The sequence below is a fragment of the Mytilus galloprovincialis genome, chromosome 3, assembly GCF_965363235.1.
Source record: "Mytilus galloprovincialis chromosome 3, xbMytGall1.hap1.1, whole genome shotgun sequence".
In the NCBI taxonomy this organism is placed as follows: domain Eukaryota; kingdom Metazoa; phylum Mollusca; class Bivalvia; order Mytilida; family Mytilidae; genus Mytilus; species Mytilus galloprovincialis.
The window spans coordinates 38,049,922-38,076,916 of record NC_134840.1 but is presented as its reverse complement, the minus strand read 5'-3'; the positions used below and the strand labels follow the sequence as shown (position 1 = coordinate 38,076,916).

The 26,995-nt window shown below is 31.6% G+C and overlaps 1 protein-coding gene across 6 annotated transcripts in view; it reads right to left on the bottom strand.

The window, feature by feature from the left end:
• The window catches only part of LOC143067879 (cytoplasmic dynein 1 heavy chain 1-like), an 88,243-nt gene that overhangs the window by 42,276 nt on the left and 18,972 nt on the right, over positions 1–26,995 (bottom strand). For all 6 annotated transcript variants that reach the window (XM_076241480.1, XM_076241481.1, XM_076241482.1 and 3 more), the window contains exons 13-50: positions 26,340–26,474; positions 25,844–25,978; positions 25,548–25,619; positions 25,090–25,173; positions 24,675–24,854; positions 24,291–24,449; positions 23,665–23,811; positions 23,312–23,449; positions 22,605–22,708; positions 22,183–22,255; positions 21,878–21,988; positions 21,209–21,328; positions 20,522–20,761; positions 20,222–20,345; positions 19,576–19,721; positions 19,158–19,268; positions 18,538–18,747; positions 18,092–18,238; positions 17,424–17,590; positions 16,746–16,919; positions 15,963–16,128; positions 15,212–15,397; positions 12,877–13,080; positions 12,033–12,315; positions 11,553–11,653; positions 9,066–9,228; positions 8,572–8,806; positions 7,817–8,000; positions 7,391–7,603; positions 4,780–4,932; positions 4,506–4,591; positions 3,904–4,060; positions 3,392–3,610; positions 2,782–2,985; positions 2,183–2,350; positions 1,578–1,811; positions 996–1,170; positions 466–619 (exon numbers count right to left, since the gene is read on the bottom strand). In XM_076241480.1, coding sequence (XP_076097595.1) covers positions 466–619; positions 996–1,170; positions 1,578–1,811; positions 2,183–2,350; positions 2,782–2,985; positions 3,392–3,610; positions 3,904–4,060; positions 4,506–4,591; positions 4,780–4,932; positions 7,391–7,603; positions 7,817–8,000; positions 8,572–8,806; positions 9,066–9,228; positions 11,553–11,653; positions 12,033–12,315; positions 12,877–13,080; positions 15,212–15,397; positions 15,963–16,128; positions 16,746–16,919; positions 17,424–17,590; positions 18,092–18,238; positions 18,538–18,747; positions 19,158–19,268; positions 19,576–19,721; positions 20,222–20,345; positions 20,522–20,761; positions 21,209–21,328; positions 21,878–21,988; positions 22,183–22,255; positions 22,605–22,708; positions 23,312–23,449; positions 23,665–23,811; positions 24,291–24,449; positions 24,675–24,854; positions 25,090–25,173; positions 25,548–25,619; positions 25,844–25,978; positions 26,340–26,474 — 6,062 coding nt within the window. The remainder of the gene's footprint in view (positions 1–465; positions 620–995; positions 1,171–1,577; positions 1,812–2,182; positions 2,351–2,781; positions 2,986–3,391; positions 3,611–3,903; positions 4,061–4,505; positions 4,592–4,779; positions 4,933–7,390; positions 7,604–7,816; positions 8,001–8,571; positions 8,807–9,065; positions 9,229–11,552; positions 11,654–12,032; positions 12,316–12,876; positions 13,081–15,211; positions 15,398–15,962; positions 16,129–16,745; positions 16,920–17,423; positions 17,591–18,091; positions 18,239–18,537; positions 18,748–19,157; positions 19,269–19,575; positions 19,722–20,221; positions 20,346–20,521; positions 20,762–21,208; positions 21,329–21,877; positions 21,989–22,182; positions 22,256–22,604; positions 22,709–23,311; positions 23,450–23,664; positions 23,812–24,290; positions 24,450–24,674; positions 24,855–25,089; positions 25,174–25,547; positions 25,620–25,843; positions 25,979–26,339; positions 26,475–26,995) is intronic.

Genomic DNA, 26,995 nt, shown 5'->3' with positions numbered 1-26,995 from the left:
GAAAACATTAATTTCAGTCTTCATTTCGAAATACATTATTATCAATAAAGAAAATAGTATTGTTAACTAGAACCAATTTAAGCTTTTCTTGGTTTTTTAATTATTCCATTATTTTAAATGTTCTACCATTATGACATGGGATAACTTTGATACCACTGGAATATGAAACATTTAAGGAATGAATGTAATATATTTTCTATCTGTGAAGAAATAACATCAACAATGTGATGCACACTGAATAAACTGTGTAGCAAGCTATTTTAAAGTGTGTACCACATTTTTGATGTTTTTTCGAATAGACAGAAAAAATATCACAGACATTCTTAATAATTTAATTCTAAAAGGTGAATCAGGAAAAAGGTTGATGATGTCCCGGTCACATGACAAAATTATGTCCATGAGCTGATAGACAAAACACTGTCAGCCAATCAGAAGACATTTTACATCCAAAATTAAAATTATTACCTGTGTGAGAGTGGTTTTCTGCCAGGATCAGTGGGGGGATTACAGGCACCAACAAACTGTATTCTTTCAAACTTCACCCAAGCTTGATCTGAAGGTCTGTAGAACCCATCATATTCTAACATCTGTCTCAGGAAAGAAATAACCCTCTGTGTACCTAAGAAAATATTTAATAAAATCAAATTCAGCTGTCCTTCAATTACATTGAAACAGGTTAAAATTAATAAAAGAAAGTAGTGACAATTCAGAAACTGAACATGATTTTCTATAAATACAAAAACTGGGACAAGATAAACTTGCATTTAAACTTTTGAAAGCATTTTCCAACATGTACATGAACCACAGAAATAAGTCTTGTTGGTTTTCACAGATTTACAGCTATCAATGTAAACATTAAATCATATACATGTATGTATGTTTATACTTTCTGCTCATTTTGGAGATATACCATTGCTTTGTATGTTTACTTGATCATGTCTGATGTTACAAACACATATCTTCAGCCTGAGCTGGGAAAATTATCAGCTACTTACCATATTTATCCATGTTAGGCAGATTGATTTCATCACAGAAGAGTACCAGCCATTTATTGAGCTGTATTGGTGCTAGGATAACTCCATTTGGTGTACGTCTGTATTCACAGTAATGGTCAAATGTCTTCAACAACAACTCTGGTGATGTAGCACTGGAGAAATTCAAACCTACAACCTGAAATCAAGAAGATTACACAATTATATCATAGGTCAATATACAGCTGGTGAATATTGTGAAAAATAACGTAAGACCGCTGTTAGTATACTGTAAATTCAGAAATTATTGCGTGCATTTATTATTGCCATTTTAAGAAAATTCCTGTGTAATTTTATATATAAAAAATTTCAAAATGTGAGGTTAAATTATTGTGATTAAATTCCTGTCTGATTTTAAGCAAATATTAAAACTTGGCAATTAATTCTGAATTTACAGTATTCCAGATGGTGTGGTACTTTATTAAATAGTTAGATTTTAATTCTGCCAGACCAGCTTTTTTCAAAATAATTAAAATTCTGATATTGCCAACTATGAAAGTATTTGATGAATTTATAGCACCAAATGATCTGATCATAAAAACTTGCCTCCATGTCTGGCAATGATCTGAGAGCACTGAACAATGTCATAGTTTTTCCTGATCCCGGAGGTCCACACAATACTAATGGTTTATGTTCTGCTAGCCAGGTATAGAGTAGGACTTCATGTCTGACTGTATCTATAGTAGGTATAACAACATCAGCAGCTGCTACCTTATGTGTCTCTACTTCTATCTGGGGTACCTTAGACTGCCAGGGTATCCATTCTCCAGATATATTCACCTTAAAACAAGAGTGGCAATTTAATAATAAGCAAATAATTTATTCAACTACCTGTAGTTGTAACTGACAGCCAATCAAGTTTATAGTATAGGAAACAAAAGGATGATATTTAAATTCTTCACATTCCTACTAGTCTAAATCAAAGGCCTATTTTAATTCCAAAGACTGAAAACAGACTGTTGCAGACAATTAATAAACTTTATCCATTATTTTTGTGTTTCAATTTGATATTGTTTTATTTACAAGTCAAAATATAAACATATGTATATATTGTCAACAATATAAACTGTTATAATTGCTGTAAAACAGATAAGAAAAGCTAGCCAAAGCACACATTTCTACATCAACTATATCATATATTTTGTTTTTACCTCAAAATCAATAATAGCATTGTTAGTAGCAGGGGGTAGAGGTATGGTTGTAACACCTCTGATAAAGTTTCCTAGTTCCTTTCGGATCTTCAGTCTACCATCTCCCGACATTGACCATAACACACTGTATATCAAATACTTAGTTATGTACTTCTCCAACTGGTCTTGCTGTAAAATACAAATGGTGTGTATAATTATTGTCTATTAATAGTAAGACAGCATAGGTAGCTTTATATTCTTTCATTCTATTGAAGAATCCTTTATTGCATGTTTGACTGTTGTCTTAGTTATAAAACAGTGTAGTTTAGATTTAAAATTAAGTTCTTTGGGATTCTTTCTATGAATATTACTCTGCTTATTTATAAGAAAAAGCAATAAGTGCCCTCCCTTTTTCTTCTTGAGAATAATATTTCACAACAAAGAATCATCATCAATATAATAGAATTTATCTGCCAATTGATTTCAGAGTCAAATTTTATTGAACCATTCTTAATAAAAATTAAAAAGAATATGAGAAGAAATTTAATTCTAATCCTTTATTAAAAGATATCTATGCTAGCAGCTGTTAGTTTCCAGTTTTAATGGTATAGTAATCTTACCTGCATAGCAAAGTCAGCATGTGAGTTGTTGTATGCTATAACATTCCTCACACTTTGATTTAACATGGAAAATAGAGCACTTAGAGCTCTTAGTCTAGTAAAGTCCATCACATGATCTAAATCAGCAGCATATTCTAAACACTTGATAACAATCCCATCAGATGCAAAGTAAGGCTGTAGTATAGCGGCACAATCATTCTGAGTCTGAAATAAATAAAGACAGCAATGTTCAAAGTTTATTTCTGATCTAATGCCTTCTACAATTCTCCATTTTAATCTGCATAGAACAGGAATATCTTGTGCTTCTGGTGCATGTCATCTTTCTGACATGTAATGAGTTCAGTCTATTTAGATATGATATTATTAAAGTATATTTTCAGGTGAGTAAATGAGATTTGTATATGTATTACTCCTCTGTTGGAAAATAATGTTTCATGTGTTTTCAGGTTGTCAAATCATTTCTAAGATCTCACCACATTATAGAAAAAGATACATACATCACAGACATAAGTAGATGGAGAGTTTTCTCGTTGGCACTCATACCACATCTTCTTATATTTATATACAGTTGTATTCAACAAAGCCAAGTATTTTAACAGTCCAAGTTTACCTGCATGGATGGTGACAGCACTTCTTCCTCCTTCTTGCCACCAGGTTTAATAGCCTCCTCTTCACTTTCCTCTACAGGTACATGTCTCAGGAGTTGTAGGTAGTTATCAAAGACCATATCTGTAGACAGGACATCTTCACTGAACCATACCATACCACATCTACTGACTGTGGCTAAGGTAGCATATTTAAGATCTTGTACTTCAAACATAATTCTCACCTAAAATGTCAACAATTATCATTAATTACAATTGCAAAGCTTTCATAGAATACAAGCATATCTCTAATATATACTAGTAACTCCAAAGAAATCACTGGTAGATAGCTCTCTTCAATTTCAATATTACAATGAATCTTAATCAAAATTTCTTTTCTCTGCATATACATGTATGTGATATTCAAGTCACAACAATTTGTTATTGCTGAATCCTTTGATTGTTATCGTAGAATAAATATAATATCAATCAAACAGTAATACAAGCATTAGAACTATGCATAGAAAGATATGCTTACATTAGGTGGAATAGCCAGACGTTCACCATTAGGTAATGTCAACATTTTACTGTCATCCAGTACAGAGTTCAAATTTTCTACCCATTCTGGATCTACATCACCATCAAATATAATCCACTGTCTCTTTTGTAGTTCTCCTCGAACATTGTCTATGATTCTGAAAATGTCAAAATATTCATATTCATTTAGTAAGCCTCTTTTCATATTGTCTGTGATTATGCTAATATCAAATGTTTAGCAGAAAAACTGACAAGTTTGCTCATTATATGTCAGAAGGTTTCAAGTTGTTCCTTTTAAATGCAATTGTAAAATGTTTTGATCTAACAAAAGATTTTCAATACATGTTTCAGTTTGTCCTGTCTTTTGTTTCATTATCATTCGAAGTCAGAGTAGAGGAGAGTACTCACAAACATGTTTATCATGATTCTTGTAAACAAGGAGCCTCAAGTCCAGTGGTAATCATTGTTCTCCTGTTAAATTTGGTAATTGTAAAATGTAATTGGTATAATTATCAAATTATCAAAGTTGTAATAGATTTTTGTTACAGTTTCAATTTCTGTTTTCTGGTTGACTTTAATATCTAATTAGATGAAATAACTTACTTTCTGAGGATATGTGTGAACAATCCATCTGACCATTCTCTGGTGTTAGGATCTAAATTACCATACAACAATGCCTTGGATATGGACTAAAAATAAAGTGAAATGAAGTCATAACTTGTAGAACAGAAAATTTTCAATACATATTTTCATTAATTGATCCATAATCTCAACAAAACCATAGAAAATGTATATATTTTTTATAAAATAAAATACCCCACAGGAATATAATCAAACATTTTTTGTATTGAAGCACAATTTCAAAATAATATCTTACTTTTGGATCAATGACATGAGCTACACCATCTATTCCTTCCAGTCTCTCTAGAGCCTTCAATAGAACTCTCCAGGCTTTAGATTTACCACTACCACTAGGTCCTACCATCATCAAACCATGGTGGAGATTAGTAATCTGGTAAAGTTGTAGCACCTAAAACATAAAAACAGGAATTTCATATATTGCAAAAAGTAAATATTTCAATTCAAGACAAGTTTAGAACTGAAAAGCACAACTTCAAGACAAATATGATTACTAATCAGTGTATCATCTTCTGATTTGTAAAATATAAAAAAGAAGATGTGGTATGATTGCCAATGAGACAACTATCCACAAAAGACCAAAATGACAGAGACATTAACAACTATAGGTCACCGTACGGCCTTCAACAATGAGCAAAGCCCATACCGCATAGTGAGCAATAAAAGGCCCCGATAAGAATGTAAAACAATTCAAATGAGAAAACTAAGGGCCTTATTTATGTAAAAAAATGAACGAAAAACAAATATGTAACACATAAACAAACGACAACCACTGAATTACAGGCTCCTGACTTGGGACTGGCACATACATAAATAATGTGGCGGGGTTAAACATGTTAGCGGGATCCCAACCCTCCCCCTAACCTGGGACAGTGGTATAACAGTACAACATAAAAGTGAAGTTTTCAAAAAGGGAAAAATTTCATATAAAGAAAAAAAAAACACTTTAAAAAGTTTTTTTCTATGAACAGAAATTTCAAGTCTAGTAAGAAATAAAACTAGAGGCTCTCAAGAGCCTGTGTCGCTCACCTGTTACTGTATTTACTGATGTCGGCCATCTTGTTTGGTAGGCTGGGTCATTAGACACTTTTTTAAAATAGATACCCTAGTAAAGATTGTGGGCCAAGTTTGGTTAAATTTGGCCCATAGTTTAACCCTTTCCTCCATAATGACGCTTTTTGACGCCACCCCCTTTACTCCATAATGACACCTTTTGACGCCTGTGTAGTACCTCAGTTGAATTTTGTACAAGTTACAAAAATGACGAAAACTTGTTCAATATTTACTATAAAGGACAATAACTCCTTAAGGGGTTCTCTGACAATTTTGGTCATGCTGAACATTATTGCTGTTTACAGTTTATCTCTATCTATAATAGTATTCAAGATAATAACCAAAAACTGCAAAATTTCCTTAAAATTACCAATTTTAGGGCAACAACCAAACAACGGGTTGTAGGATTCATCTGAAAAATAGTGAGGGGATAGATCTTATTCTGATGGACATTTTAATCTTGAAACATTTGCCCTAAATGTCTTAGTTTCAAAGATATAAAGCAAAAACTGCATTTTACCACTATGTTCTAATTTTAGCCATGTTGGCCATTTTGTTTGGTAGGTGGTGTCATCGGACACATTTTTTAAATTATATATACCACAATTATGATTGTGGACAAGTTAATTTAAATTAGTCCCAGTAGATTCAAAGAAGAAGATTTTTGTATAAGTTACAAAAAATGACAAAAAAGTTGTTAAAATTGACTATAAAGGACAGTAACTCCTTTAAGGGGTTGACTGACAATTTTGGTCATGTTGACTTATTTGTAGGTCTTATTTTGCCGAACATTATTGCTGTTTACAGTTTATCTCCATCTACAATAGTATTCAAATAATAACCTGCAAAATTTCCGTAAAATTACTAATTCAGGGGCAGCAACCCAACAACAGGTTGTCCGATTTGTCTGAAAATTTCAGGGCAGATAGATCTTGACCTGATCAATAATTTTACCCCATGTCAGATTTGCTCTAAATGCTTTGGTTTTAAAGATATAAGCCAAAATAAACATTTTACCCCTGTGTTCTATTTTAAGCCATGGTGGCCATCTTGGTTTGATGGCCAGGTCATTGGACACATTTTTTAACAAGTGAAACTGCGAGCTACTGCTCACTGATGATACCCCCGCCGCAAGTGGATAATATTAATAGTGTAAAAATATGCAGCAGCAAGTGTTCGGTAAACAGGAAGTTGTCGAGTGATGAATCTGAAAACGCATCACACGGTATAGCTGACTTATATAAATCATGAAACCAAATTTCAGAAATCCTTGTATTGTAGTTCCTGAGAAAAATGTGACGAAAATTTTCAACTTGGCTATCATGTGTAAAATCATACAAGTGTTCGGTAAACAGGAAGTCGATGAATGATGAATCTGAAAACGCATCACACGGTATGGCTGACATATATAAATGCTGATACCAAATTACAGAAAGGGTGGATATGTAGTTCCTGAGAAAAATGTGACGAAAGTTTCATTTATACCCCCCCTTTTTTCAAAGCGGGGGTATAATTAAACTAGATACCCCAAGGATGATTGTGGCCAACTTTGGTTAAATTTGGCCCAGTAGTTTCAGAGGAGAAGACTTTTTTGTAAAAGTTTACGGACAACGGATGACGAACGCAGGACGCCAAGTGATGAGATAAGCTCACTTGACCTTTCAGGTCAGGTGAGCTGAAAAATTAACAATGCCTTAAAAAAAAGCATGTGTTAAGATAAAAAGTTTTGAGTCATTCCAAACAGTTTCTTTTTAATATAAATCATACAACAGCTTTTATATGACTTCTATTGTTACCTTGTCAACCCATTGAGCTCCTGAGTCTTCACCCTCAGCATATACAAGATACATCTCTTTACAGACTTTCTTTATCTCAGCTCTGAGAGCTTCCATACCACCAGCCTGGTATTCTACCCCTGGGAACACATCATGTAACAGACTGTTGAGCAGTGGGATATCTTCAGCCACAAGCTTGGGTACCAGTGTCTCCATCACACTCTGTATCAAAATCTACAAACACAACAATGGGGGTGTTAAACAAACAAGATTAACAGCAATTTATTTACAGTTAAAAAGAAATGTGTCAATAAATCATCACCAAGGTTATATACTCTATATGTGAACACAAAGTTTGCTTGACAAACCCTTTTTTTAAACAAGATGAAGAAGAACACATGAAATTTCTTTTATAATCTCATACAAATGTAAAATATATTTCTGTACCTCTTGTTCGGGTAGATTTTCAGCAATTTTCCCTTCATCAACTTCTTCTCCTCTTTCTAACAAGCCATCTTTAATTCTCTGTATCCTGTCACGTTTGACATTACCAGCACTGATAAGTACACTCTTCAAAGCTCTCAATCCAAAGTCATAATGAGACTGTGGTGATAGCTGCTCATCACACAATCTGTGTAAGATACAATAAGCTATGAAAATACACTGGATAAATAGTTAGCATTGGTATCCATATCAAAAGGTATGCTTATTTTGTTTATGATGTTATGTTCTCCAGTTTTCAATTATATTTCATAACCCTTTTGGCTTTTACCCAAGATATGCTTCAATTCATTTTACACAGTTACCTCTTTATTTCTTAATATCCTAGAAAACATAAATGTTCAATAAGCTGTGTTAATTAAATCTTTAAATTATTCTAATGTTGCATGTGACATAATTTTATACAGTTCGTCTTATGTTTCATATACAAAAAAAAACTAAAAACGTCTTTTCCCAAAATTGTTATTCTTCAAATACTCAAAAACAAATGCAAAATCTATTTTTTTATTTTCCATCATTTTGATGTCTTATAATTTATCTTTCATAGATTAATTTTTTTTATAGACATTTTTTTATTTGAAAAGTTGTTATTTTGAATGTCAGCAGGAAATATACTCACAACATGAATCAAAAAGAGACAACCTTAAAAACAGGCAAAAATTTAAAAGAGTGATCAGAGTTATATCCGTACAAATACTTACTGGAAGAATGGTACAATCTTGCTGGCTAGTTTTTCAGCTGTTCTAAATCCTTGTGAATACAACATGACCTCAGCAATCAAAAGTCTATTAGGTTTTGTCATAGCCAAACTTCTGAATAATTTCTTCAAGTTATCAGGGAGATTAGATCTACCAGCATATCCTGGATTCATGGTGATGAAAATGGCCATGTCAGGATTCAACTTCACGGTTTTACCAATAATTTCTACAGCTACTCCTACAATAGTTAGAAAATACAAATCTGCCATTATCAAATATAAATACACATCTACTTTGAAGACATTTTCATTGCTTAACAAAGTATTAATCACTTATAAAAATATATTCCTGATTAATTTTTAATTATGCAATCATCAAATATTGTCTGAATACCTTTTTAATACAATGTTCACACAGATACTATACTGGCCATTAGTTGTTACACATCCAACAAAATGTCCACTTTTTCCCCTTTATGCAGTCAAATAAGATCTTACCTTTCTTTTTGTCTGTTACTCCTACAAGTTCCTTGAGGCCTTCTTGGATGGTTTGAATTTCCTGTGATACAGCTGACAACATTCTCTCCTCCAATCTGTTAAATTCATCAAAACATCCCCATGCTCCTACTTGACACAATCCAACAAAAATACGACCCATAGCCTACAATGTGTAATGAATTATAAAGATGAATTCTTTGTCTGCACTTTGTATGAACACTTTATCTTATACTAGACTTTGTAATCGGGGGTTGCATTTTTTCTCTCAACATTTCAAATTAATCAAATGACTCCACCTTATGATTAATTATTCCAGTACAGCTCACTGCTATTTTCTCCTAAATATAAATAGTTTTAAGCATGGATAAATCAATAGAATAACCATAAATGTTCATTTTATAAGTGTATTTACATTCAGTAGATAAAATACTGATGGATATACTCCTTGGATAAACTAGATATCATTGAGATTGGCCCAGCTGTGAATAATGTGCATTAAAAAATTGTATCTTTACCATAAGACATGGGTTTGTCAACTGAAATCAAAGTTTTTGACCTTGACCTTTGACCTAGGAAGTTGTAAATAAATTATGACACACCCTTTGGTGTTGGTTTATAAACATGTCAAGTATAAACTTTGAAATGATAACGGTTCTCAAGATATAGAGCGGACACGATCTTTACCATAGGACATGGGGTTGTCAACTGAAACCAAAGTTTTTGACCTTGACCTTTGACCTAGGAAGTTGCACATAAATTATGACACACCCTTTGGTGTTGGTTTATATACATGTCAAGTATAAACTTTGAAATGATAAAGGTTCTCAAGATATAGAGCGAACACAATCTTTACCATAGGACATGGGGTTGTCAACTGAAACCAAAGTTTTTGACCTTGAACTTTGCCCTAGGCAGTCGTTCATAAATTATGACACACCCTCTGGTGTTGGTTCATATACATGTCAAGTATAAACTTTGAAATCATAACGGTTCTCAAGATATAGAGCAGACACGATCTTCACCACAGGACACAGGGTTGTCAACTGAAACCAAAGTATTTTTACCTTGAGCTTTGACCTAGGAAGTTGTACATACATCATGACACGCCCTCTGGTGGTGGTTAATAAACATGTAAAGTATAAAGTATGAAATCATAATGGTTCTCTAGATATGGAGCGGACACAAAGTGTTACGAACGGACGGACGGATGGACGGACGGACAGACTGATCACTATCGGGGACCCGCCTTTGTCGGGGCCCTAATGATATAAACTGCCTTTTTTGATTAGTATTAATCAACTGAATCTTTAACCAGATGCTCTGCAGGACGCAGCTTTATACGACCGCAGAGGTTGAACCCTGAACAGTTGGGGCAAGTATGGACACAACATTTAAGCTTGATACAGCTCTGAATTTGGCTTGTGATTAAACAGTTGACACAACATAGGTTTCTGACACAGAATGAATGTGGTCTAAGAACTTAAACTTAAAAACTTAAAAATTTTAAATTGGTCATTTACCTATTATGGTCCAATATTCAAAATCTAAATATATGGTTAGATTCAGCATATCAAAGAACCCCAAGAAAATTTAAGTTTTGATGAAATCAAATAATGTTCAATTTTAGACCCTTTAGACCTCAATGTGGACCAGTTTGATAACCAGACCCAAATATTAAAATCTAAATACATGATTAGATTCAGCATATTGAAGAACCCCATATATTCAATTTTTGTAAAAATCAAACAAAGTTTAATTTTTGACCCTTTGGACCTTAATGTAGACTAATTTGAAAACGGAACAATATTGTGCAATTGAATACTTCTTGCTATTGCGTAAAACTGTGCAATTAAAAATTTCTTGCTATTGCGCAATATGTGCAATTAGATATTTCTTGCTATTGCGCAATACTGTGCAATTGAAGATTTCTTGCTATTGCACAATACTGTGCAATTCAAGATTTCTTGCTATTGTGGTATACTGTGCAATTCAAGATTTCTTGCTATTGCGGTATACTTTGCAATTGAAAATTTCTTGCTATTACTCAATACTTAATATAATAATTTTGGACCCTGATTTGGACCAACTTGAAAACTGGGCCCATAATCCCAAAACCAATCCCAACCTTCCTTATGTGGTCATAGAACTTATGTTAAAATTTCATAGATTTCTGTTTACTTATACTAAAGTTATTGTGCGAAAACCAAGAAAAATGCTTATTTGGGCCCTTTTTGGCCCTTGTTCCTTAACTGTTGGGACCAAACCACCCCAAATCAATCCAAACCTTCGTTTTACGGTCATAAACCTTGTGTTTAAATCTCATAGATTTCTATTTACTTTTACTTAAGTTAGAGTGGGAAAACCAAATGTCTTTGGACGACGACGACACTTACATACCAATATATGACCAAATTTTCAATTTTTGTGGTCGTATAAAAATAAGTAATACAATTTTAATACTTAAATTTTTTCTATATTTTTACCAACCTGGAAATCAAATGTTTCATCGCAGTTGAAAACCAATACAAATCTACCAAGCTGGTTACCCAAAGCTTTGACTGATTCAGTTTTACCAGTTCCAGCAGGACCTGTTATATATAATTTAAAAAAAAATAATCACATCACTTAAATTTTACAAATAACTATATATAGATATACAAATGAAATTAAATCAAGCCGTTTTAAAAACATACCATACATAATCATGATAAAAACTGGCAGTCTCCTCTGTGATTTTTAATGTCCTCTAAGGCATTTGTGTCTTAATTTGCTTTTTTTTATTTAACAATTGCATTTATAATAAATGCACACATATTTTTTTTAATTTACAGTAACTGTTTTTTTACAACTATATTGCCAAACCAGGGAGAATGATTCCAATTTATCAAACAAATTTCTATTACATACTGAAAATGAGAAACTACTAGTTCTTAGTGATAATAAATGTACTAAAATCACAATATTTACCAAATGGAGATCCTCCAAGTCTAGCCTCCAATGCCTGAGTCATAGTGAGATAACATCTGTCTGTTAATGGTGTTTGTACAAGTTTCTCCTGTACTCCTAGGTATTCAAATCCATAGTTAAACTTGGTGTTTGCCATATGTATTGAGAGTTGTTGTAAAACATCAGTGTTCTTAGGATCAAAGTAAAATCTCATTTGACATAACCAATCAAAGTTCTTAGGGCTATTGACATTGTGTGAAACTAACATCCTTGTAACATCTCTCTGATGGACCAACTCTGTGATCTGGAAAGATGGAAAAAAAACAAAGATAACATACATATTTTTTATCATTTATCATATGCTTAATTTATACTGCACCTAGTTGTGTTTATTTTCTAAATATAGTAACACAGCTATTTTTTTTTGCAATGTCAATTTCATCACTTTTTCCACAATCAGGGGTTCATTAAGGGATGATAAGTTTGATATTTGTGTAATAATATAAAAAGCTTTCAATGCATTAATTTAAGGTGCAGTATAAAAACAATATTAGGTCAATGTCATAAAAATATAAACTTTTTTGTATTCAGTACAGAACTGGGGAAGGGTTTGGTAGAACCTTGCTCTTTCACAGTTTCTCAGCCTCATACAAAAAAGTTTATATTCTTCTGACATCATGAAATTGCATTATATAATAAGTTGAGGAGTCAAGTGAAAAAAACAACATTTAAATTTTATGTTCAGGTATATATTTTTCTCTGCTTTACCGTGACTTTCTATGCATATCACTTACTTCTCACAACTACTTTAAATAACATAAATTTTCAATCTCATCATATTTACTATTGACATATCAGTTCTTACCAGATGTTCAAGTTTCTTCCTCCTAACAGGTGGTTGTTCATGAAGGACGGAATCAGCCAGTACATTCAGTGTAGAGTCTACTGTTGTCAGGACACCTTGGAGTGGTGTTAGATCATCAGGCTTGTTAGATGTAGAGATTGCCTGTAATGTTGTTTCTACATTCTCTGACCAGCAAATCTGGGAGGCCAATACTACTAACTGAGCCTAAAACATAAACATCAACAGTGTTAGGACAAACGCAAAATGATGTTAATAATCAGGTATCTTAAGTTACTAGTTTGATGGGTTTTTTTTTATTATTATTTCATTACATGTTAATGTGTGAGTCTAATATGAGTTTTTTTTGCAACTGTATTACAATCCAGGCAGCTTAATAAGCTTCTTCTATTAACAAAGTCTTACGTAGAAAATAAATATATATAACAATAAACAAATATGTCTTGCATGCATGTGACAGAACAGATACATGTATGAAAGTGTTGTTGTCTTTATTTAAATATAAATAAATTTTGTGTTTTTACTGTCTTCTGATTGGTTAAAATTATTAGTTTTATTTTCAATGTTGTCAATTTTGATGGCAACACGCCCACTTTGACGTTGTGTATTCATACGCCAACAGGTGTGTATGTTGTTATTGTTAATAATATAAAAAGTTCTTTGAGCCTTAGTTTTGATAGAAATTTATTTATAATGAATGGCAATAATTTATTTTGATTTTATTGAACCATAAAACCAATTTTTGACTCTTCACATTTTACATAATCCGCTTTGCAGATTATTCAATGTGAAGAGTCAATCAAAGAGCTGAATAGCTCTGAGGGGAAAGACGGCCCTTGTTTCTATTTCATTTTGGGTTTTTTTTTTTTTTTTTGGGGGGGGGGGGGGGGGGGGGGTTATCTTTTGATAGTCTTCATATAAAGAATGAAAAAAAATGAACAGCTAGAACATGTGGAAGGTTGACACTATTGGAATCAATTGTTGTTTAATGTAATTTCGTTTCTTTAGTTTAGGATTCAATTTAGACCAATGGAAGAGATCTGCATCTTCTAAATCTAAACATTCAATTGAAGTTGATAGTTAATTATCTAAAATTCAACTAGTTGAATTCTCTAGTTGAATTCTGTCATTTAACAACAACTACAATTATTTATGAAATCTTAATAGTGTACGACTGAACTGCAGGCTAGGGCCATTTTCCATTTTTTGTGACAGTACTCTTAAGATTTTAAATTTTTTTCTTAAGTAAGTTAGAACTGAAAAATCTATTCAGTTTTAAATTTCCATTGATAAAGTTCCCAGTTACATCTCTCATCACAGGGATACAGGTACTAATAAAAATAACAATATGATTGATGTAAACTGTGTGAAACATGCTTCCAAATCCTACATTTTGAAATATTTGTAGAATTTCATGAATAACTAGGTTTAAACTACAAAATGCAACATTTGTAATTTTTTTTGTTACTATTACAATGATTATGTTGGTACACAAAATTTAGTTTTAATGGAAGACTACTTATCATATACTAAATGCCACATTTTAAGTGTTTATTTTAGTGGAGAATTAGCTCATAAATTGAGGTGCTCCTGAATTGGAGGAAGATTCTCAAAACAAGAGTTTTACAGAAAAAAATGGAAAAGATCGTTTCTCTCCCCAATCTCATGTAGCCCCTCGGACTTTGTTTACTTTGAAAGTTGTTCACCTACAAATTAAAGTATTGCATGTTGATGTTTGAATCATCTACAGCAAACATCATTATGTTTAAATTTAACATATACTATTTTTTAATAAGTGCACAATCTTTAAGAATGATTTAAATAACCAGTGAAGGATATCCCTGCTTATGCGTAGTGTGGCATTCCAACAATGACGTCACTATAAAATATAATGTAGGTTGAATATATTTAGAATATCTCGTCATACTGATTTTTCCGGATTGTAAAAGAAACGTAAATATTGTAAAGGAGAGCTCAATATACGATAATTTCGAGAGAAACAGAAGGGAAATGTGTAAAAAAGTGTTTAAAGTCAATTTATTCATTTGTGATCATTTGTGTCTCCCCATCTCATCATTCTCAGTAAGATTTGTTGGGGGGTTTTCCACACTATAAAAACAAAATGAATGATGTGAGGGAATGTCACTCTGGTCAACCCCATTGGGGATTGACGGCTTGAAGCCGTCTTCCCCAAAAATTAGTTTTATGGTTCAATAAATTCAAAATAGATAATAGCCATTCATTAAATGATCCTAAGTTTACAAAATGTTTTTATATTAGTGTCTAAAAAAAGGTCATTATATAATGTGTCATTCATAATTCTATAATTGATTCGTACCTGATATCCATCAATCCATTTCATGTACTGCTCAGGATCAATCTTGCCAGACTTAAAGGCAGTCACCTCTTGTACAGACTTGGCTAATAACTTAGCTAATGTTACTCTCATTTCTTTCTCTACTAAGGTCAGCCATTCATTGATCTTTGGATGTTGTGCTATAGAAACAGTTGTCACAAAGTGGACCTGGAAATAAAGAAAAAGGTTTAATAATCAACTCTTCACTGTTACCTGAAAGGAGGTAAAATAAGAGCTTTTAATTGGCTAAAATTATAGAAAAAAATATTCCTCAGTCCTTTCTATATTCAATTAATTCAACTGGGTAATAAATAAGGTAATTCAATCTGGACACTTCTGCTGTGATTTCAGTAGGGGATCATAAACATATTGAAATAGTCTTGATTGACCTAAAACGCTACTTTAAATTGTTTTTTAAAACTTCTTTATCAGCTAGGGCTACTCAAAACCAATATTCTACCCAAATTACAATATTTAAAAGACAAGGTTTTTATAAAACTTCTACTGGACACATCGTGACTGATAATTTGTTGGGTGTGAGCCCAGACTCCGTGTTGAAGGCCATACATTGACCTATAATGGTTTACTTTTATAAATTGTAATTTGGATGGAGAGTTGTCTCATTGGCACTCACACCACATCTTCCTATACCTATATAAGAAATTATGTGATAAATTGTACAGACTTGTTCCATTTAGTCATCTTTTTGATTTTATTTTAAAAGGACACCTACCTCTTCTCCCTCCTTGGACACAAGACCAGTGACTTGTGATTCATCATCATTTAGAGCTATGGTAGATACTCCAGCAAACATCTTCTTGAAATGTTTCTGTAGTCTGCCTACGTTCTTACTGTTACCAATAATCTCTAACAAATCTTCATCACCAACAAAGTAAAATCTGAAAATAAAAGAGATAAATAAATTAACTTATTTTGTACAATATTCATATTTACCATTGATTGTATTGCTAAACAAGGAAACCAAAAGACACATGTATACAATTATAAATTTCACATACCAAAAAAATCTAAAGAAAGTTGCTTTGACTGCCTTAAAAAGGTTTTCATGAAACAATATTTTAGTAAACTACCCATACCTGCCAACTGTCACTATTTGCAGGGGATTTCCCCCATGGAGGCTCCCAAATAGAAATTTTGAAAGAGCATTTTTGTTCACAATTTAAATAAAACAATTACTTTTTTTTTACAATTGCTATAGGCTTGTTAGAGTATGAAGAAGCCAAAACACAACTTTAAAATATATTTGAGCCCCCCTTGAAGGTTTTGTAGGACTATATGAGCCATCTTGTACGTAAAATCCCCATGGGCATTTTGAATAGTTGGCAGGTATGACTACCTATTATATAAATTTTAAGTGTTTTGACAATAAAATTGAGAATGGAAATAAGGAATGAGTCAAATAGACTGACCAAAGATCAGAAAACAGCCCAAGGCCACCAATGGGTCTTCAATACATTAATTTGAAACAGTTTATAACTTTGGTATTAAAACCAACCTTGGGAATGATGATCTTTCTCTCTCTAAATATTCTCCTAAAGCTTTCTGTATCTTGCCCAGGAGATCAGCTAATCTCTCCAATTGTTTCTGTACATTGTTGATGTTAACAACATCCATAACTAACGGGGACTTGGTCACCTTCTTCATTAATGCTAAAAACTCGGTACTCACACTGTAATTAAAACAAAATTACAATGTAAGAATGTTCTACTGAATGAGAAAAATATCAATGTTTTCCTAGACAAAATCACACAAAGAAAAATACATACATACAATATAAGGACTTGATCAGAAATTTAAATGGTCAACCTGAAGAAATAGTAACTCCAATATGATCCAGATCTTTTTAAATGAAACAAAAACTTGAGTTCTGTATTTTCTGATGTTGTACCCAATATATTGCTAAATACAATTAAAACAGCAAATATTCAAATATAATGCAGTATATTATATAAACATGATAAATATAGTTATATTTCTGGTTTTAATGAGTAGTTAAACAGCTCATTTCATGATATATTCCTTTTCATCTGAAGACTGCACAACACTTATCTTATTTTCCAGGTTAAAGAATGTCTTGTTTTATGATGTTCCCAGTTTCAAAACCATTTCCTTTATCAAAAAGTGTGTTGCTCAGTCCTGAGACAAGGGATATTTTTAGTAATGAATATTTTACCCCTGAAATCTTGAAGTTTCCACTGGCAGTAAATGTTTGATATCAGCACTTCCTGTAAATATGCCTTCTAGGTACACCCATCTTCTCTGTACATCTATCCACACATCAAACAAGGCATTGATACGGTTCAATTTGTCCTCCCAGGCCACAGCATCATCCTCAAATTGCTGAAATAATTTATATATAAATTCAATATTGGATTCAGGTATCAACAATGATATTTTCATGCAAATCAATTAAAATTATCTTTTTTTTATGTATGAACTATCATAAAATTCACACACAAAAATATATTCCTACTTGTAATACAAAGATAGTTATCTACTTTGAACTGTGGAGATAGTTTCGTACATTATAATATTGAGATGGTTTCCTAATTTGGAATACAAAGATAGTTTCCTACCTTGTAATATGGAGAAAGTTTTCTATCTTGTAGTGTGTATTCGTTTATTTTTATGGGTACCAATTTTCCTGGATCGACGAAAAATTATATACTCGTAGATATTTGTTTTCATGGTTTTGCCAAAAGTCTGCATACACTCGTTTACTTTTCTCCACAATATCACAGGGAATTGCTATCCCACAAATATTAATGAATCCACGGTAATATGTAAATAGTTAACTACCTTGTAATATTGTGATAGTGTAAAATGGATAGAGTACCCTACCTTGTAATATGGAGAAAGTTTCATAGCTGTCACACTGTTAATGTGTTCTTTGACTTTAGTGAACAGATCATCCCATCCACGGATCAGCTTACATTTGTTCTGATAGTTTATCAATTCTAACTCATAACTTCTCCACACTTCAGCAACCTATCAAAGGCAATACAGAAATACACATTTAAAACTGTATACAAATATATAATAACACCAATAGACTACTGTGAAAAAGATTTATTAATAGACTTAATGTTAATTGTCTACCATTTAATCTCTAAACCTTAATGAGGATAAGAACTTTTTTTTAAATCTTAAAATCTGAAATTCATATTATACACCTTTCATCAAAATGTATCAAGAAATATCAGAATATTTAATATTCAAGACAATCAAATTTAAAATAAATCAGAAAGAGATGACTTCTTAAAACATTAGTTTTCTAAACAAAATACCTGTTTTAAGAATTCTTCCAAAGCCATTTCTCCCTGTGCTATCAGAATGACATCTTTGACAAGCATCTCATTTTTAAGAAGGTCAGCATCCCATACATGTCCTAGGGTAAGATCAGATAACACCCATCTAACACCTAGTTTTCTTGTCAACTGTTTCCAATGTCTCTCCTTCAGAGCCTCAGATTTCAACTCCACAACCATCATGTTTACCTTAATTTTTAAATTAAAGATCAATTCTGAATGCTGTCAGGCTCACAAAAAATCATTTTGTTGCTTAAAAACTGTCTAAATATTTAAAATTAAAACATATATCTTCTATATACACAGCATAAATGCAGAATAATACTGTGTAATTTCTATGTGTATTGTTATCTAGTTACATTCTTAAAAGATTGTGAATAATTTCTGATAATAAATTATTTGAAATAAAAACTACTTTTATAACTATGATACTATTTCATTAAAATAACATTTAACAAATAAGCCAAATTCTCTCGAACTGAGAAAAATCATTTTGTTTAACAATTAGGAAGTTCACAATGATCTTTTTCTGGTCTAATTTCAAACAAAACCAAAATCTACATGAACTTTATTCCACTATAATTGCATGTATGACATACCTTAGCATATCCCTGTACTTTCCTCTTGACATAGTCATAGGAGTCATAAGTTCTTAATCTGGCTGGTAATTCCTTCAACTGGTTAACAAGGCCATCAAGAGACTGACGAATCTATAAATAAAATCAAGCAATTTTTACATTAGGAAATGTTCAATTCTTGTTACCCAAATAAATATATCATATAATAAACTGATATTTAAATGAAATTTTATTTTCCAAATACCCTTTTGAAACCTGACTTTACTTTACAAACAGAAATATTTGTATACTTGCAGAACATACTCACTCTACCTAGACAAGAGGTCAATGATTATATTTCAAATATATATCTATATAGGTAAAATATTGACTGTTATAAGCTTTTCTTAATTCTGAAAAAAGGAGCAAAATAATAATAATTGATTCAATTATTGTGTACCTTTCTTGGTTGAACAGATAACCAAGGTTTGTCTTTAAGTTCTTCAATCTGTTCCCAGATCTTTTGTAGTTCCATCCAGACACCCTTAAGGTCCTGTAATTCCTCTAGAGCTACCTGCATCTTTTCTTCACTTGGACTCAACTGGCCTATAATTGATAGTCAATGTAAGTTTCAGTTATTTATACCATAACCTTATAATTGATAGTCAATGTAACATTCAGTTATTAATACATTGTACCATAACCTACCTTGGATGTTTTCTACTAAAAAAAATGAATTCAAATCTTAATTCTCTGCAGTCATTTGTTCAATTATGTAACATTTTTTACTTACACATCATAGAAAATCAAGGTAAGCTGATTTAAGGGAGTTCATTCTTCCTCTAACATTATTCATCAAGAGAAAATCGATTGACTCATAATAGTAGTTTCTCTATGCTTGTAGGTGCCTAGATCAAGAACTTAAAAAACTTAACCAAAGCTTATGACTAATTTGTAAACAAGTAAATCACGGAAAGACAGATATACAGATGCATCCTCTTTGATCTTATTGGGTAAGGGAAAATTAAACAAATAAACATATTAAACTCTATAATCTCTGCCACACAAGTCTTGCCATGCCATAACAGAAGTTTAAATATATTTACCTGGTTCAGACAATTCTAGGGCTTCTTTAGCTTTGGATACATTATCTCTCTCCTCTTTCAGTCTTCCAAACTTTCCTTCAAATATTGTCAGTGCTTTCATAGCAGAATCAGGCATCAGTTCTCCCTATCAAATATCAAAAGTATTGTAAGAAGATCTGTAATTTATCACATTTTTCAAATTTTTTCACAGCAAAAACAAATATTAACCATAACTAATCATTTAAGTTTTATTATGGGTTTATGATGTTTATTTACTTTTGAAGCATTTAAAATATGAAATGTATATTCAAACAATTTTACCTCAATTGGTTTTTCTTTCTCCCATTCTGACAACATATCATGAGTCTTGCTCTCTACAATCTTATCCTCAGACACTATTTTCATCTGTAGACTAGCCACTTGTGTCTGGATGGAGGAATCTTTACGTTTCATGATATCAGAGAAAGCTCCCCATTCTCCTTCTATGTTGTCACTGTACAACCAGTTAGCTGGGAACTGGAATCTCTGTCGCTCTAAAATCCTTTGACTTTCATTGAAGTTCTGAACACAAAGAAAAAAGAATGAAACTGTTAATGAGATGATGGTATGTTTTCAAAATAAATGTATTACAACTGAGTTAACTATAATCAGGAAACTAACTTTCATTTTGTATTTTAGATGTTAGAATATTCCTGATCCTCATCTTAAAATATCTTTATTGAATATAATTCATTATGTAGTTCTTTTCTAAGTGCTTTTTTTCTATCAGAACATATTTAGACCCTAACTCTTCAATTACAAAGCTGTATCCCCCTCCCCTTGTCAAATAATTACCAGTGGCACTCTATATTCATTCTCAGTTCACCACCTGGTTTTCAATGGTAGTTAATAAAAATAATAATACATTATCCTAATGATTCTTTGAACATAAAACTTTTCCCAGTGAATATTTGAGAGCAATTTTCCCTTAAATTACAGGACTTTTTCTTAGGTTATTTAATATTTTACCTCAACACTCTTCTCCCAGTTGATCATTTTACGTTTGAGAGCCTGTACTTGTGTAATCAGACCAACAGCTTCTGATGTATTGGCTGTATCTATAGACTGTTGTTCCAACTCAGATCTGGCCTATTAACAGATAAATAGACATTTTGTTAAGGAAAACAAGAGAGATGATTTAGATTGAAAGATAAAATAAGAGGGACAAGTGTGCAGAATGTAGCAATTTGTTCTCAATCTTTAATGTCATACATGTTAACTTGAATTGTAACACGTTTCTATAGCCATAAAAGTGCTGCTTTTTTGGCACCTAGTTATAAGATGAAAGTACCTATAAGTAAGAAAAAAAATATTAACCACTAGACATTTTCTAGAAATCTGTGTAAAATTTATATAAAGTATTTGGAATTTTTCTAAACAACAATGAAATGAAAAGCTGTTATAACAAAAACAGTTTTACAATGCATGTGCAAGGATGAAAGAAGGAACATTTTGAAGCTCAAACTTTTTCAGGATTTATAAACAGTACTGAAGCCTTAAAGAATTTCTATATCTGAAATATGATTATGTTCAAACAAATGAAAGAATTAACCCATACTGATCACCTAGTATATTTCCCACCACTTAATGAAGGATATTGATTTAAAAAACAACTGATCTTTTTTTTCTTTTACATACCTTTGAAATAGTTGCATGGAATTCTGTCATTTCATTTCCAAGGAAACTACCAAATTTAGTCAGAACTTCTTTGTGCCATGAATCATACTTCAAACTCACTTTAGATTGTACCTTAAAATAAACAGTTTCAAATATTTTAAAACAATTAATGTGAAACATCACATGAAATTCCTAAAACTCAGATTTTTTTAATATTGTTGATCTAAAACAATTATCCAAAGATAATATTTTTAACTTCTTTAATATCAATTTAATTTCTCATCTTTAAATCTGAAATCATACTAGATAATGAAATATAAAATTACCTTTCCATACTGAACAATGATTGGTCCAAGTTGTTTCTGTGTATCAGAGGTATCAAAGGTCTTCCTTGAAGCCCTGGAATTAAATATGTACAATAAAGGGGTGTCCATTCTTTACTATGTAAATCTGATTGCCAGTGTCTTTATATTATGTTCAAAGTTAAGGATCCAGGATTTATACTAAGAGGCAGATTCAACTTTTCAATTTCAGTTGAAGTAATGTTTTATACTGTTTATATCTTATGTAGTTATTCATATTATTTTTCATAATTTAAATATCAACTGAAAGAATTTTGTGTGTGTTTTTTTTTTTTATAAACATCTTTCATTTCTGGGATGTATACCAAATATGCTCACTTCAATACACATCAATGTTTACTTAGGTTAAATAATAAAAGACGTTTGTTTGGTATACTTGATCTTACTTGATTTCTTCCAGTGTTGACATCCAAGTCTTCAGTTTGGTCCCCAGTCTGCTGTAAAGTACATCTGGGTTCAAATCCCACAGGGCCTGATATCTCAACCAAACCTAAGATAGAAAGTAATCTTTTTATACAAGTTCTCTAGATTTTAATGGTGTCTTAATTCTAAATCTCTATATGTTCTTTTATCACATGATTTGTAGAGATAATCTTCATCTTATGTAATAATAATCATATAAGGAACATGCTGTGAAAGTGCTGAGAAATAAATGCACATACATTATTATGACACATAAATAAAGTTTCAAATAATTTCTTCACACATTTCTGTGTCAAACATTGATTTACAGCTCTTCTATAAAAGCATGCAAAACAAAACCTAGATTGACTTGCTTGCTGTGTTTGCTTGGATGTTTACAAACAATAGGTAGGCAGAGTTTCAATCTGTTTTATATATACTGGGATTTGAATTGACAATAACAATTGACATGAAATGAAGTAAATGTTTATTGTCAAATCAAATCCCAGTATATAAACAACAGACTGAAACAGACTACCTACCTGGTGTTTACAAACATCAAAACAAACATAGCAAGCAAGTTGATCAAAGGTTTGCTTGGCATGCTTTTATAGAAGAGCTGTAATAAAAAGAAAATTTTATCAAAAGAATACCAGTGAAATAATTTTTATTGCAATGAAAGTATACTTACATTGACATATTTAGAGAACTCCTTCATGACTCCCTCCATTGCAGAATAGGCATCTTCTAATATTCTCTGTCCTGTTGGTAATTTTGTCAATACTTTCTTGTAGGTTGTTTCCGATTCTGATTCAGCTTCCAAACCAACCTGTTTTAATGTGAAATAAATAGGATTATTACATCTATAAAAATAAATCATACTCATATTTTTCATTTTCTCATATCCTCAGACTGTCAACTTCACTAAATAGTATTTCTAAACTAATACCATTATTATACCTTATAATTTTTATTAATCATTAAACTATAAGGTTAAATTTTCAATGTTTTGCCAGTTATGTAATTACAAAACAACACACTAACTGTGTATCTGGAGTGTCTAATTCTTGGTAAACTGGTGATGACAGCTTCCCATGCAAACAGTTCTTGCATGATGTTCACTCTAGCTTCTTCTATTGGAGGATTTACATAAATCACTTGGTTTGTAATTCTCAGTTCATGGATCAGTGGCTGTAGAGTAAAAAAAAATATCATGAATTCTGTTTAATTGATAAAATTTGTTTAATACATTTACCTATTCATTTATTTGCATATATGAAAATTTGACGTTCTCCCAGGTTTAAATTCAAAGCCATTAAATGTTATATTTTTTACAAACACACAGATTATCAGTAACAAATTCAATTTTGGTTTCCATGAGAAAATAGTGACAAAGGGATATTTTTAATAAGCACAAGGTAAAAATAAAATGTAATGAATTAATAAACATCCTTTTATAGCTAACTATGTGGTATGGGTTAGCTCATTGTTGAAGGACATACAATGACCTATAGTTTGTTTACTTCTATGTCATTTGATCTCTTATGGAGAGTTGTCTCATTGGCAATCATACTACATCTACTTATCTTTACATGTATATATAAATAAACTATTCATTGTTTGAAAACTCAACATTGATAATAATCTATCTACAGAGACTTCAATGATACCTTGATTTGTGGATCACCACCTGGTTTATGAGCCTGTTGTGGTGCATCAGTGTCCATTGATTGGTCAACTGTGTCGTCTTTATCTTCAGCTTTCTTTTTCAAAACTTCTGTCCAAGCCTTCAAACCTGCTTCCAATCTGAATGCCAAAGCTTCCTCAACCTAAAAAATAGAAAGTTGAACATCAAGTAGTTTCCATATAAAATATGATATATTTCCTGATGTTTCCTTTTTTTAATCCTATAAAAGATCATTCATCTAAGTCTTTTGTTGTTCAAAGATAAGGCTTTATCATTATGCAAAAACATTTTCTCATACAATGCCAATTTACAAATCAATGTAACTCTTAATATATTTTCAAGCCTGATTTTTTGTATTAATACTCACTCTTTCGTCAAGTTTTGCAACCCATTGTTGTAGGTTTGAGTATGCATGAAGACTGAGGTTGTCAACAGCTTTCTGTATACGATTCAGGATTTCTGTGAATGTGATGTTACTGTAGGAACATGTTGTTAAAGCCTTCACTTCCAGCTCAATCTCAGACTCCATCTCTGCCAAATCATCAACCTGTTCAAATAAAATTATTTAACTAAGCTGACAAAGTCTTCAATCATCACAAACATAATAAATTTGAAGTGGTTAAGTATTACAAAAATTCTCACATAATTAAGATAGCCATTTGTATACATATATTTTGGAAAAAATAAATAACTAATTTTAAAATTATGTTAACATTATAAGTTTTCTGTAATAACAATCTCCAATTTGACCATTTGAAAGATTTTATTTTGTAAAATCAAACCTTTTCTTGCACGTTAAAGTTTGTATCAGCAAGTCTCTGTACATAAGGATCTAGTTTGTAGGATTCCCAAACAAGTGCACAACCCTGAAAGTAAAAATGTTATCACTATTTTTATTGATTCATTATATTTGTACAATTACCTCTTAGAAAGTAAAACTGTGGATTTATCATTATTTGTTGACTACCAATTTATGTTGTTTTAAGTGTACAGGGGAAATATGAATTGAATGTTCAACAAATGATACATTTTCTTAAGTTTATATGCAAACTATGACAAAGCTAGGAATGCAAGATTTCCTCAATCACAGAATATTGGCACACAAGAAAATATACTAACAGGTAAATTAGATTTTATATATATTTTCAATAGAAGATTTTACAACAAGTAAATTTACATTGAAGAAATATGTTTTAATTTGATACCTTCTAATATATAAAATCAAAAGAAAGACATATACCTCTCCAATTAGAGTCTGTACTTCTTTCCTAAGTCCAGCAACTAATAAAACAATTGTTGATCTGTCTTCAATCTGGAAAAGGAAATTTATTAGTACATTATTTATTTAATCCAAGTCTTGTAATAAAGATTTCCTATTTTTCATAGATAACATTTTAACTACAATTAATTTTCAGGATTTATTTTTCCAGGAACAAAAGTAAATTTCTATTTTTAATTAATATACTTTTATACAACTTTTCTATTATTCTCAAAAAAACATTTACATATAAAATGTGTAAACTTTTTTCTACCAACCTTTTCCAGAGTTCTTTCATACGTTTTAACACTTTCAATCAAGGAGATTGCAAATGGATACAGCTGATTGGCTTGATGGGCTTTGTTTACAATAGCAAGTGGTACCCTGAATCCCAACCATCTCAAATTCCTCACCTGTAAAAAAAATATGCATGTGTTACAAAATTAAACATACAAGTTTCCTTTCTCAATTAATGACACAATTGCATCAGTGTTTTCCCCAAGGTCCTTCAAAAACTGTAGTACCCTTGTGCTATATTTGAAGATTTGATAATAGGATGTATAGGGGCCATGGTGCTATGCTAATGTCCATGGTGCTTTTTGAAAATTCTGGGGAGAACACTGCATAAATAATGTAAAGTTATAAAGTACATAATACTGTCAGATATTAAAACATAAGCTGTATTGCCAATTTTTTCAACCTTAAGATTTACACATTTTCATAAAAAATCAAAGTTTCATTGCATGTAAATTGAAATATGAAACTATACAGTACCTCCTTTGATAAGGTGATAACTTCTGGTTGGAAGTTCACAAACAACCTCAGAACATTTCCTTTCTTCATTGATTTATGTTTCACACTCTGGATACTGAAAATTCTTCCTGTGACAACCAACTGCCTTCCTTGAACCTGAATAGATACATTCAAATTATAAAATGTCAAGAAAGACTTTACATTGAAGATCAAAATGCATACCATATGCTTCTTTCAAGTTGCATAGTAACTGTTCTCTTTTACTATCTAACTTTTTATTGACACATGCAGACCTGTTTACCCACCATGATGTCTCTCAGTAGAATTGTGAGTAGTTTTGCAATGTTGTCAGTAATACTCTGGCTGAGTGCCGCGGCACGAACCATCTAGGGGGGTTCGGGGGCATTCCCCCCCACAAAAATTAGATGCAATTTCCTGCATTCTGACAGTATCTGCAGTCTTATTCAGATATTTTTTGCAACAAAGATTATAACCTAAAATTTGCATGATTTGAAAAAAAGTTGAGCTTAAGTTTGGAATAAGTCAATACATGCAAATCTGGTATTCATTGTGTACATATAAAGAAACAAGATATGTACATTTAAAATCTCATTCAAATTCTGTCAGACAAATAGGCAGGTCTGGAATATTTCATTTCAAAACAATACAGTACAGGA